Here is a 12,969-nt window from a genome sequence, read left to right on the forward strand (position 1 = left end):
TTCAGTTCCATTTCATACTTCACATTTCATTCCTTAGTTCACACTGTTTCCTCCCTCCACAAAGAAATGGAGCTACATACAACCTCTGAGAAACAACCATACCACCCACTTCTTCCAAAGAACATCTCTATAGGATCTGCATCCTCTGACCTTGAGTCCGCAGCATCTTCAGGTGCAAATAACAAAGTGCCACCAGCTCAAACACATCCCTGCAACTCTAATTTCTGAAGTAAAACTATAAATCAAACTTATAAATAAATAAAATTAATTTCTGGCAAACTAGTGAACATCATATCACTTTGGACAATATAAAAAAAATATTTACAGAATCTTCACTTAATTAACAGACAACCAAGAGCAATGAAATGCTCCAAGCTCAATTCAGCACCAAAACCAACACCATCCCAGCACATGAGAACAGTTCAATTCTGCTCTGTGACTCTCCTAAGAGAAACTCCAATGCAGACTTAAGGCTTTAATTCCAACTCTGACATGCACTGAAAAAGTGTCCCCAAGGGGGACACACTTTATTGAGTGGTAAAACGTAAAGGTAACGGTATCCCCTGTACAAGCACCGAGTCATGTCTGACCCTTGGGGTGACGCCCTCTAGCGTTTTCATGGCAGACTCAATACGGGGTGGTTTGCCAGTGCCTTCCCCAGTCATTACTGTTTACCTCCCAGCAAGCTGGGTACTCATTTTACCGACCTCGGAAGGATGGAAGGCTGAGTCAACCTTGAGCCGGCTGCTGGGATTGAACTCCTAGCCAAATGCCTTTGGGTTGTTCAAGTGCCTATGACAGCAGATGGATTTGCCATATGTGAATTATTTGCCTCTGCTGCAGAGGGAAGGGGCAGGCACAAGGGCTACTCTAGCTTCTATGAAACTTCAAGCCAAGATAGTAGAATGAAGGCCAAATGCCCAACATACATGGGCCATAACTATACAATTCAATAAATTTTGCCTTTCACTTATTAATGTATACATAGCCCTTCAAGATAATAAGCTTCAGCTACAGCAAGTTTGGAGCAATCTTGAAAAGTACATAACTAGTTTCCTGTTGAAATTCCTGAGGCTCTTCTTTTATAGTTGGTGGTGATTTTAATGCCAGAGCCAACCCCTCTGATGAGCTGTTGTATTTAAGCAACAATGCTGGCCCCCTTGGATGAGTCAGCATTTCTCTTGCCCCCCAGACAATCCAAGGATGTGAAATTAAATTGGAAAGGGCCTCCAGCTTAGCACAATTAGCTAGCAGATTAGATTTGTTTATTTTGAATGGCTCAGTCAAGGGTGATATTCCTGCTGAGTACACATTCTGGTCAAGATGAAAAGCTAGTGCTATTGATTTTGTCCTAGCTTTGCACAATCTGATTATGTAGATTATTTAAGAGATGGGCCCACCAAGATAGCAGCCACTGGCCAATCACATTAGTATTAAAGATTCATAATCTAACAGCTCACCTAGCTGAGAAATCTGATGCAGAGTTAACTCATGTTTCTGGTCATAGAAGAAGAAGAAGAAGAAGAAGAAGAAGAAGAAGAAGAAGAAGAAGAAGAAGAAGAAGAAGAAGAAGAAGAAGAAGAAGAAGAAGAAGAAGAAGAAGAAGAAGATCTTTAGAATTAGCATAATCTGTTCGATTTAATATTTCTGGTAAGACCTTGGGGGAGGATTGTGCCTCATTGCTTAAGTGCCAGAGGCCAGCCAATCACCTTCTGTCCACCACCCCTGACCACCCCCCTCCTCCTTCCACTTCCATCTGAGGCTTGGAGGCTGCAGATCCCTGCTGCGAGAGCTGCCCCTGCCAGAGTTCCAGAACAGCTGCCTGCAGCCTTTCCAGGTTCTGGGGGGAGGGGGAGACTGTCCACAGCGTTCTTCCACTCCACCCCCCTAATCTAGCGCCCACTGTATTCCTGAATGCATCGGGCTTGGCCCCTAGTGGATCTATATTTTTGCAGCAGATGTCATATTTTTAATATCTGAGAAGATAAAATTATCTTCTGGGATTTCGATTCTCTAGGGGAACAATTATTTCCAGTATTTTGCAAGTCAGAAATTATTCCACTCTCTGACCTACTACAGAGCCTTGCATAATTGGGCTGAGAAAAGCAAGCTGGTAACTAGCAACAGGGCACACAGAAAAGTATTAACATTACCAGAACCTCAGCATGATTCGGTGTGATCATTTGTCATATTGATGAATGGGAAGGAATTTCTCCAAGGTTAGGCTGCCTACTGACTCTCCCCAACAGCATTTGTCTTGGATCCCTTGGGTGAATCACCAGCAATGATTACTCTGTAAACACGTTAATGTACCTGCTGTCTACTTGTGAGTCACTATAGTCTGGTTTGCGTGTGGGTTGATTCAGTAAGGATATAGGTGGATTGGCTGCTCTGTCATTAGGCTGCTGAGTCTCCACAACCATGATCAATCTATCTTTTCCAGCTTTATAAACAGCCTCTTCTATACCAAAGAACCAGAAGAAAGTCAGTGCAAGGCCAGAAATTACTGACAGTAGCATAGAGAATAGTCTATAGGTGCTTGATGAAACTAAGAGGCCTGGGCCAAGCCTGTATCTGCTTAGAGGAAACTATCTGGAAACTACAGATACGCAGTTGCAAGGTCCTTAGAAGGCGAGGACACAAATGTGACTGAAAATGGAAAAATCACAGCGTTCCAATTTACTAAAACCTTAGTTCAGCATAAAACTCATTCAGACAGATGTTTTTCATATGAATTTCCTCCCATATTTTCTTCCAGTGTTTAGAACAGTGAATCACTGAATGAATGTGACAATGTGCTCTGATTTCAAAATAGGAAGAATTGAGTGTTCCAAGAGTAGAGGAGATGGAGGAGGTGAATGAGTCAGACCTTAACCCACCATTATCACAGGCTCTGAATAGCCACTGCTTAGGCATATTAAGCACTACTAAGAAAACAAAATATCATGTATAACAGTAGAATATATTCACTCTTCTCATTTATATGCAGTACTAGGTTTTACCAAACAGCAGAAAACAGCATAAAATCAAACACAAATATAATAAAAGGAAACAAGTAAGACATATTTGCAAGCAAACAAGTAAGACATATTTGTTTACTTATTTATTTAATTTGTATACAGCTCTCCTGGCATGCCGGTTCAAAAGGCCCATTGTTTAAAAGACTTTGTGTCAGATATTTTATTACACTGGATTTTTCAACTTTCCTGCCCCTACCACAGCAAATGGAAGCACAGATCACTAAGGTAGTTCGCCAGGCATTCTTCTGTCTTCGCCTGGCAAATCTACTAGCATCCTACCTGACCCTGGAAAACCTAGCCACAATGATTCATGCAACAGTCACTTCAAGATTAGATTACTGTAACTCACTCTACATGGGTCTATCTGACTTTATTTTGGAAGCTACAGCTGGTACGAAGTGCTCCTGCAGAGCACCTTACTATGAACCAAGGAGGACACATATTTAACCAGTCCTCCAGTGGCTGCATTAGTTGTGAGTTGTATTCCAGATCAGATTGAAGGTGTTGGTTCTAACCCGTAAGTCCTTGCACAGTCTGGGCCCCGTGTATATAAGGGACTGCCTCTCCCAATATACCTCCAGACAAACTCTTAAGAGCTACAAATGCAAATACGGATGACAGCCCCTGATCCTAAAGAACTGTGACTAGCTTTGACCAGCTTGCTGAAATATGCTGTGGGTCGAGACACGGGCCCTGATGCAACTATCATAGTTCCACATGGTTAATAAATCAAATCTTTAACAATTTGGTTACCTAGTATTTGGGAAACAGCCTCCTAGGCGGAGACTGTCTGGGGCTTGTCTGGACACTGCTTCTGGTCCCAGGGGCCAATCAGGACACACACAGCCCACCCCCTCACACCTGCCCCCCACAACCCCAGCGACCCACTTTTTGCCATTTGGCTCCTGGACATCACCGGGGATAGAGGTGGCTGTCGCAAGGACTCCCAGAGATCAGGAGGGGGGAACCGGGTCCACCCAGGCCCGTTTTCTGCCCAGGGGAAAGGGAAGCCGAGGGGACTACCTGCCCCAGCCCGGAGCTCTTGGCCGGGGAAGAAGAGGGCAATACCCACTGCCTCCCCTCGCCCCCTAAAGCCCCTACGCACCCCCTTGCTGGCGCTCTGAATGGTAGCGGTGAGAGGTGATGGGTCTCTGGTGGATTGTGGGGAGGGAGGGGGGACTGCCCACTGCCTCCCCCCACCACCTACAGCCCTGCCATGCCCTCTGCTGCCCTCAGAGCTTCTTTCGCCGCTGGTGGGGAGAACTGGCGGGAGCCCTTGGTGCTGGTGGCGAGGGAGACGGGCCTGCCTGCCACATCCCACCACCACCAACAGCCCTGCTGTGCCCTCCATGGCCCTCGGAGCTGCTCTTGCCACTGGTGAGGAGAACTGCCGGGAGCTGGTGGTGAGGGAGGGGAGACTGCCCGCCACCTCGCCACACCCCCTACAGCCCCGCCGCAGCCCTCGGGCCCCAAGCGATTTGCCAGTGACAGGTCTTCTATCTATGACTGAGAGTGACCCTAGGTCAGTGGTCCCCAACCCCCGGTCCGGGGACCAGTACCAGTCCGCAGATCAGTTGGTACCGGTCCGTGGCTCTTCCCTGGTTGCTGCCTCAGGGGCTGCCCTGCCACTCTGCCACCAGCTCACCTTTGGTGCTTTCCAGCGGTCGCCATGGCTGGGGCTCCCTCTCGGCATGGCACTGCGCAGTTGTTGCTGGCAGAGCCCCCCAGTGGGGAGCAGGAATTCAGAGGCACTGGTGGGAAAGCAAGTGGAGTGGCGACGTCCCTCAGCAAAAGACTACCACCCCCGGGGCTCAGTAAAATTGTCAAGCGTTGACCGGTCCCCAGTGATAAAAAGGTTGGGGACCACTGCCCTAGGTAACTGGACATTACTTGTGCTGCAGGTACAGCCAAATATGGAACTGTAACTCACAATGGGCACCGAACAGATTTCCTTTAAGACAGTGACAAGTAGAGTTGTTGCAAATTCATGGCATGGGCAACTGTGCCCCATCCACAGCCAAACACAAAACTTCCTTTAAATCACTTTCCTTAAACATCCACATGTTTGCTGTATGCATCAGATCCTTTGGTGCGGTGCTGCCAATATGTGATTACCTACCATGCTTATAGAGCTCCATTCTACTCTTCCTTCCCCTTCCCCTTCTACCTGAGTTTTCTTTTCTTTTTCTTCCTCTCTCTTTCTCTCTCTGTTTATTTCTCTTCCACTCTTTCTTCCTATCTCTTTCATTCTCTCTATTTCTGTCATTTTCTCTCTCTTTCTATCCCTGTCTTCCTGTCTATATTTATCTCTGTTTTCCTTTCTATCTCTCTCTCACCTTTCTCTTTATGTCTCTCTTAATTGCTCTCTTTCTTTTTACCTCTCTCTCTTTCCTATGTTTAATGCCCCCCCCCTTCTAGCGCCCATTGTATTTCAAACTACTATGGGCTTTAATTCTAGTAAATAAATCATTGCGATATCTTGGTGCCTCCTTGAAAAGAATGCAAGGGGTTGAAATGAATTGTATCAGTTACGTGCTAAACCAGTGGTCCCCAACCCCCGGTCCGGGGACCTGGACCGGTCCGTGGATCAGTCGGTACCGGGCCGCAGCTCCTCCTCGTCTTCCTCCCCAGCTGCTGCCTCAGGGGCTGCCCTGCCACTCTGCCACCGGCTCACCTTTGGTGCTCTCCAGCGGCTGCCATGGCTGGGCTCCCCTCTGGCGTGGCACTGCATAGCTACAGCTGGCAGCGCCCCCCAGCGTGCAGCAGGAAGTCAGGGGCACCAATGGGAAAGGAAGTGGAGCAGGGGTTCAGGCAGCGGCAACGTCCCTCGGCAAAAGACTACCCACCCCGGGCCTCAGTAAAATTGTCAAGCGTTGACTGGTCCCCGGTGACAAAAAGGTTGGGGACCACTGTGCTAAACAACACTTATTCAAGGCAGGAGCATATATTCATGCATTTTTCATCTTTCTCCTCAACTTGATAACTCGTACAAATTTTCAGACCTTTAAATTAAGAATTAACCTGCATAAATACATATTAGGAAGATGCAATATTTCAGTTTTACCTCATTCCAAACTACCTTGAAAATAGTTTCAACTTGAAATGAAGAATTATGTGAGGTTGAACTGCACCATATCTCCAGTTTCAAGAGAGGTTTATGCTATTAATAACTTGCAAGCCAAACATACACATAAAATGAACAAAGGCTTTTAGGCAGAATATAATTGGTAATGGGTTAGAAAAAGAATAGAGGACTTCTGCAAAACTCAAGAACTTCACTGCTGTGTAATTATTTATTATTATATTATTTATTGGATTTATCCACTGCCCTTCCCAAAGCCAATCCAGCTCAAGGTGATTTACAATAAAAATAATAAAACCCCATAAAACAGAAACAACAAAACTGCATGAAGGTGGGTAAAATCTTTAAACGTCCCGCAGCGCGGGGCACCGCGGACTAAATAAAGCTGTAAGCCCTGGTGGGGAGGAGTTAGGGCGGTTTACCCGTCTGGGATAAAAACTCGGAGGGGTCCAATCAGGCTCCTGATTGGACCCCTCCGAGTGCCACTCGAAGGCCAAGTGGCCAATTAGGAGGCGCACGTAGTGCGCCTCCCTATTGGCCACTTGGCCCGCCCTGCACTGACCGCCCAGATCCGCCATTTCACCACTTGCCACCGACATGGACGCATCTCCAGGAGGACCCGGCGCCGCCTACAGCCGCAAGCAGCCCGCCTCGCCGGTGCTGGCTCTAGCCGCAAGCAGCCCGCCTCGCCAACACACCACGCGGCTTCTCCCCACTCGCCAATGAGACCGGCAGCTTCGGCATGCCCGCGCACCCTCAAGGACCTGCTGCTGCCTCCAGCAGCCCACGCCGCTTCTTTTCACCCGCCACGCCTCACCCTCCACTGACACACGCTGCTGTGGGCCAGCCACCACCGCTTTCCCCCGCCCCAGTGGCCCTGATGCCAGCCACGGCCCTGCCGCCAGCAGCTTCGCCCGCCCCGCCACCCCAGCCAGGCTCCAGCACCTACCGCACGCTGCCGCCCCAGCACCGGCCGACCCGCCCACAATGGTCACCGCGACCGCACCACCAGTGCTTCTGCCAGGACCGGCTGGCGGCTAGAGACCCGGCCGCCACAACGCTGCCTCCGCTCGATGAACAACGAGCCCCTCGACTCCCTCCTGATGAACACCAGGCCCAACAATGTTTCCCCCCTGCCCTGACATCGCTGAGGTAAGGCCCACGCTGGGGGGAGACCTGGCCAAGCTGCCAGCCGATGGGGGAGGGTTTCAGGCCGCCCCATCCACGGCCTCGGGTATGCAGCCACCCGCCACCAAGCTATACAGCCACCCGCGACAACTCCGTCGCCTTCCTAGCACCCATTTTATTCCTGTTTAAAATGGGCTTGCAATCTAGTAATTTATAACACTCCCCCTACCCCAACCTATAACACCAGGGGACACCGGTCCCCAATATCCACCATCATCCTTGGGAGAGGTGCCTCTGCTCAGCTGACCAAAGGCTGTGTCTCTACAGGGCTCTGCAGAGGCCTATATAGGTTGGGACCTGATCTTCCTGGTCTACCCTCAACAGGTAGGTGACAGGTAAGCCACTAGTAGCCTAGCTTGGCAAAGATGGTAAAACGCCATGTGGGCTACCTTCATGATCTTTGATGCCTCCATAAACAAGGAGGCATCAAAGATCACCCCCAAATTCCTGGCCGTAGGCACAGCCATAAGCTGTGGATCTATCATTCGTATTGTGTTACTTTGTTGTTTGTATAGCAACCATCTTGTTATATTGCCAGATTGGCGGAAAACATCGTGATTTCATTTAGGCCTTGTCAATTTTACCACCTAATATTACTTACTAGTCACCTGTTTTCTTTAACAAAGCTTTTGATAATAAAAAGAAGGGGTGGGGGAAGGGAGAACATAAACATAGCTACTGTACTTTATCCTACATAAACTGCACTAAGGTGGTTAATAAGCTAAACCATTTTAAATGGAGCATAATGATTAAGCAACATGCCCCCATCAAATATTAAAAACAAGGCAATCATCTTGCCTACAGCAATTTGATCCATGAGTCACCAGGGTAGACTTGCTAATAACTTCAACTGTAATGGTGAGTTAGCTAGCAATAATTAGAAAATGTTGTGCCTTAAAATTCCCCAAGAATAAGATCTGTACAGTGAAGTAAGTATTGGAAAGGCAGCCATCTGCTATAACGTTAAAGTAACAAAACAAAAAGTAAAAGTAAAGAAAAAAGTAAAAGGGAACTAACAGTCAATTTCAACTCATGGCTGCCTGTGAACTCTTCAGTTACCAAAACAGGGTTGTACTTACCTGTAACTATTGTTTGTCAAGTTGACTTCTGTGCATACTGGGGACTGTGCACACACCAGTCTGCCAACAGAATGAAATTTCTAGCTTCTTAGTAGATAGGATACCCCTTCCCCTTGATGTATGCTCAGAATGCTTACCACTGAAATTGTGCTGTGTCCTTCCATACTGCCAAGCCCCCCTGAGGCACAAAGCACATACTACAGAGAGAGCTCACACTGGGGCAGAATGGAGGGAATGTGTGCATGTATGCACTGATTTTGTTGAGACTGTGCTATAAGCTTGGGGTTTTTAACTTCTATAAATATGAGTACTAAATTTTAAAACTGTGTTATACCCTACAGAGACTTTAGTTCATTTCCCTTATTTTGACCTTTTTAAGTTCTTGACTTAGGTTTAGGTCAGGATACTTTCTTCTTTTTGTTTTCCACAATTTTCATGCCATGTTACTTGCACTACTTAAGTAAAGATTTTGGGCCATGGTAGAGGAGGAGAAAAGGAGGAGATCAAACTCACCCAAAGAAGATTATTTTAGTCAAGATCCACTAAAAAAAACATTTAAAGAAGAGAGCAAAGCTAGAATTGTTCCTCTCAGTGGCTAAAGATGAACGGAAGGAAATGTTGCCTCTCTTCCTTGATACAGTTACAGTGGGAAGCACTCTAAGCATGTGCTGAGGAGGAGAGGCTCCTTATCTAGTCCTACAAAGCTAGAGGTTACTATCTTAAAGGCCTAAGCATGTACTGTCCCCGATGTGGGCATTCACAGAAGACAGAAGATGAACACCAAGATACTGAATTCCCAGGATTGGAGCTTCTTCTTACTGATGATCAAATAATTATGTTATATTTATATCAGAGATTTTCCACCCTAGGGACATAGCTATTATGATGAAAAATCTTTTTAAAAATCTTTTAGCCCAATCCACCATTCAGGTTATTGTGAAATAAAGATCCCCACTGAACAGACCTAAATAGGATTCTGAGAAGGCCTGAGAAGGAGTGTTCTCTAAATGCCGAACTAGATCCATGGGTTGAACGTGTGGTTGCCAACACCATTTTAGAGCTGAATTTGGCCATTTAAAAATACTATGAAGGCAATGGTCTGATAGGACAGACAATCCTGTTTCCCCACCTTGTGCTTTGTCAAGTGTTGAAATAGCAGTCAGCTTGGCCCTGTGATCTACAGTGGTTCAAAGCAGGATATAATTCTTTCAAAATTAAAAGTCAATACCCCAAACTAAAATTATGAAAACAGCAAAGAAATCTTTTAATTACCTGATTCTCTTATCTTCAATTTTTTTCAAGTACTCATCTCTCTTCAGAACCCCCAATATAATATCCTTTTCATGTTCCAATAAAAATGTCAAATTGATTATCTCCACATTTTTAGACATTTTCTTCAGTTGGATTATTTTATAATGTGGGGGAGTGGAACACGTGATGTGGAACTCAAAGGCACATCTTCCCAAAGGAGAGACAGATATGAGCAGATCACCTGAGAGGACCTAATTCGTGCATTTAAGCCAAATACTTTGTCTTTATCAGAAGAGTCTCTGCTTCATCCTCATAAAGGAATCAAGTAATTTTACTCTCTTCCGAGTGTCCATTGCAGCTTGATAGGAATTCCTGAACATGCTGGTCTTCATTCACAGATCATTCTTGAGTTAATCCTTTGGGGTAGACAAACCAGGGAGCTTTCAAAAATCTTGTTATTTTTAGTCTTGCTGCCTGAAAATAAAAACAAAATATTTTGTCATGAACAGCACTTTGATTAAGCAGCATAAATCAAGTGGTGGCATGAGGATTTGTAGAAAGCAAAGGGGAAAAAATGTAACCAGGTACATGTTGGCAGTTTTTATGTTGGATACTTATGACACTTAATATCACAGACTGACATATTTCCTTCTAAAATTAAAGAAGCTCAGTTTATGTCCAGCAGACATAGTATAAAGAATTTTGCATGGACCATATTTTGCATGGGCCAGTTCTCACTTCTGCGAGTTAAGGTATTTGATGCTGAATTAACTAAAAACTGACATATAGTGTATGTATACAATCCATCACAAAATTAAGAACCAGTTCTGGCTACATGCCAAGTTCACTTTCCAATAGAAGAAGAAAAGTTTTTCACTCTGTGAAGGAGTCTCAAATCAGTTTACAATAACCTTCCCTTCCTCTCCCTACAACAGACACTCTGTGAAGTTAGTGGGGATTACAGAGCCCTGGCAGAACTGCTCTGCAAGAACAACTCTAACTGTACGGTGATTAGACCAAGGTCACCCAGCTGTGACTACATGTGGAGGAGTGGGGAATCAAACCTGACTCTCCAGTGTAGAAGCTACCACTTTTAACCATTACACCAAACTGGATTAGATTTGATTCATAGCAAAACAGTCATCCAATTGCTTCACCATTTTCAGAGCATACAGTCATGCTAATTATTGCACTCCAAAAACTGATCTTTGACAAGTGTATGCTGGAGTCCAAGATCTGATCTAACACCTCTTATGGTTGTGCAAATTTGTAGAAATGACTTTGCATGGGCTTAAAGTTAAGAATTTATTAAGAAAGACAATAATAGCATAGGAATTAGCAGATTCAATACGAAGTTGGAAGCTCACACAGATACACTAAATCAATTGTTTTACATATTCAAACTTCTACTAAATCCTAACCTAAACAAATATTATTAATCTAAAGGGAATGAAAATGGAAATGGGGTACACGAAAAATCGATGGGCCTGTTCTGACAACTGGAATCCCGTGAGGTTTGTTGGAGGAAGGGAATGTAGAATGCGAAAGCAGTGTGGGAAAGCACAGCAGGGTCTTCAAAGTTATCTTCATTCAGACGACTGAGCCAGTGCAGAATCACACACACATTCCCCCCAATATGGGTTTTCACTAGTTTCTGGAGCCCAGTATTAAGATGGGATTCACCAGCTGGAACATAATACTGGGCTATATTTATATTCCAAACGTGCGAAGATAGAGAGGAAAGTACTTCTCAAAATGGACTGGAGCCAAAAGTTTTAAACCTCACTGATGGATCAGTGCAGGAAAGATGTCTCTCAGGAGGGTCATTGGGGTTACAGTGTCTCCTTTGATGAGGTTTATAGCGGTGGTCCACAACCACTGGGCCACGACCCGGTGTCGGGCCGCGAAGGCTCTGGCACCAGGCCACGGCTCCCTCTCCCCACCCATCCAGGCTGCAAGCTTCTTTTTGTGGGAGGAGGGGGGAGAGGGAAGTGCAGCCGCATGCAGGAAGGGGTAGGTTCACCTAACACGACTAAAACTCCAGCATGCAGACTGGCATGAAACCTCCAGTGCATAAATGGTCTAAGCTTCCCCCACCAAATCAGGAATGATCAGATTTATTTTGAAAAGAAGAAAGACTCGTGATTCCATAAGCGGTAGCAATAAAGAAGCACTATGCATCTATAATAGATGCATAGGCATTTCAACGCATAACTATTGATTTTTTTTTAACTTAGTGTGTAGGGTTGTGCATGGCAGTGTCCGAAGTGGCCGTTCTGCGCCTGCACACCAACCGGCGCATCAGCACCCATGCCTGCCCCCCCCGCGGTGCAGTGCTGGCTGCATTGTCCTGGAACGGCTATTTTGGATGCCACTGTGCACAACCCTAGTGGGCATTGCTGGCCCTTTAAAGCATGGAGAAAGGGGATTAGCTGCCTGGCTTGATTGACAGGCAGAAGAGAGTTGCATATTTATTTATTTATTATATTTATATACCGCCCTCCCCAGAGGCTCAGGGCAGTTGATATAAATCACGTTGCTCTCTTCTGTTATTTCCAGAAACACTTGTGGAGGGGGAGAAGTGTGAAATGGTGGCAGAGAAGAACAACACAGCAAAAAAAGGTGAGGAGGGGTCAAGAGGCGCAATTAGATGTTGCGTTATACCACTCAGCTGGCTTAACGCTGTTTTTAATAATGCACAGAAATGCCCAAACACTTGCTGGTAAGGGCTGGCCAAAGCTCATAGCTCAGGAGGGACACACCCACACCACTCCACCCCAATACAGTCTACAAGCCTCTATCATCATCTCTAGATTGCCGCTCATCTCTAGATTATAATGATCAGCTCTGCAGGCAAAAATGGCTACTTTGGAGGCTGGACTCTGAGACATTCTACCATTTTGAAGTCCCACCTCCCAGCCTCCAAGAATATTTCCAACCCAGGGGTAACCAACTTCCAGTTGGGGCCTGGAGAGCTCCTGGAATTGCAGCTCATTACAGACTATAAAGATCAGCTCTCCAGGCAGAAAGGGCTGCTTTGGAGTTTGGACAGGGTTGTTATGGAGAAGAAGCATTTAAGGCCTCCCACGCAGGTTGTTGTGGAATTGAAACACTTGAGGCCTACTGTACAGGGTTGTTGTGCAGATGAGACAGGAGACAAAAGAACCTCCACAACAGCATCCAGTTTCGTTTGCACAACAACCCTATGCAGTAGGCCTCAAATATGCAGAGAGTCACGAAGAAGAAATACACATGGCTTGGCTCCAGCAGTGAGTGAGAAGGGGCTTTACTGTGGCCTTCCTGTCAGCCAACTGTTTGGCAGAAGGGGAAAGCTTCCCTCCATCAAAAG

The 12,969-nt window shown here is 46.0% G+C and overlaps 1 protein-coding gene across 5 annotated transcripts in view; it reads right to left on the reverse strand.

The window, feature by feature from the left end:
* Window positions 1-12,969, reverse strand: part of SYTL5 (synaptotagmin like 5) — a 107,923-nt gene that overhangs the window by 57,902 nt on the left and 37,052 nt on the right. For all 5 annotated transcript variants that reach the window (XM_077342919.1, XM_077342918.1, XM_077342920.1 and 2 more), the window contains exon 2: window positions 9,642-10,094. In XM_077342919.1, the coding sequence (XP_077199034.1) occupies window positions 9,642-9,760 (119 nt within the window). In that variant the 5' untranslated portion in view covers window positions 9,761-10,094. The remainder of the gene's footprint in view (window positions 1-9,641; window positions 10,095-12,969) is intronic.

Source organism: Paroedura picta, chromosome 6 (assembly GCF_049243985.1).
Source record: "Paroedura picta isolate Pp20150507F chromosome 6, Ppicta_v3.0, whole genome shotgun sequence".
NCBI lineage: Eukaryota > Metazoa > Chordata > Lepidosauria > Squamata > Gekkonidae > Paroedura > Paroedura picta.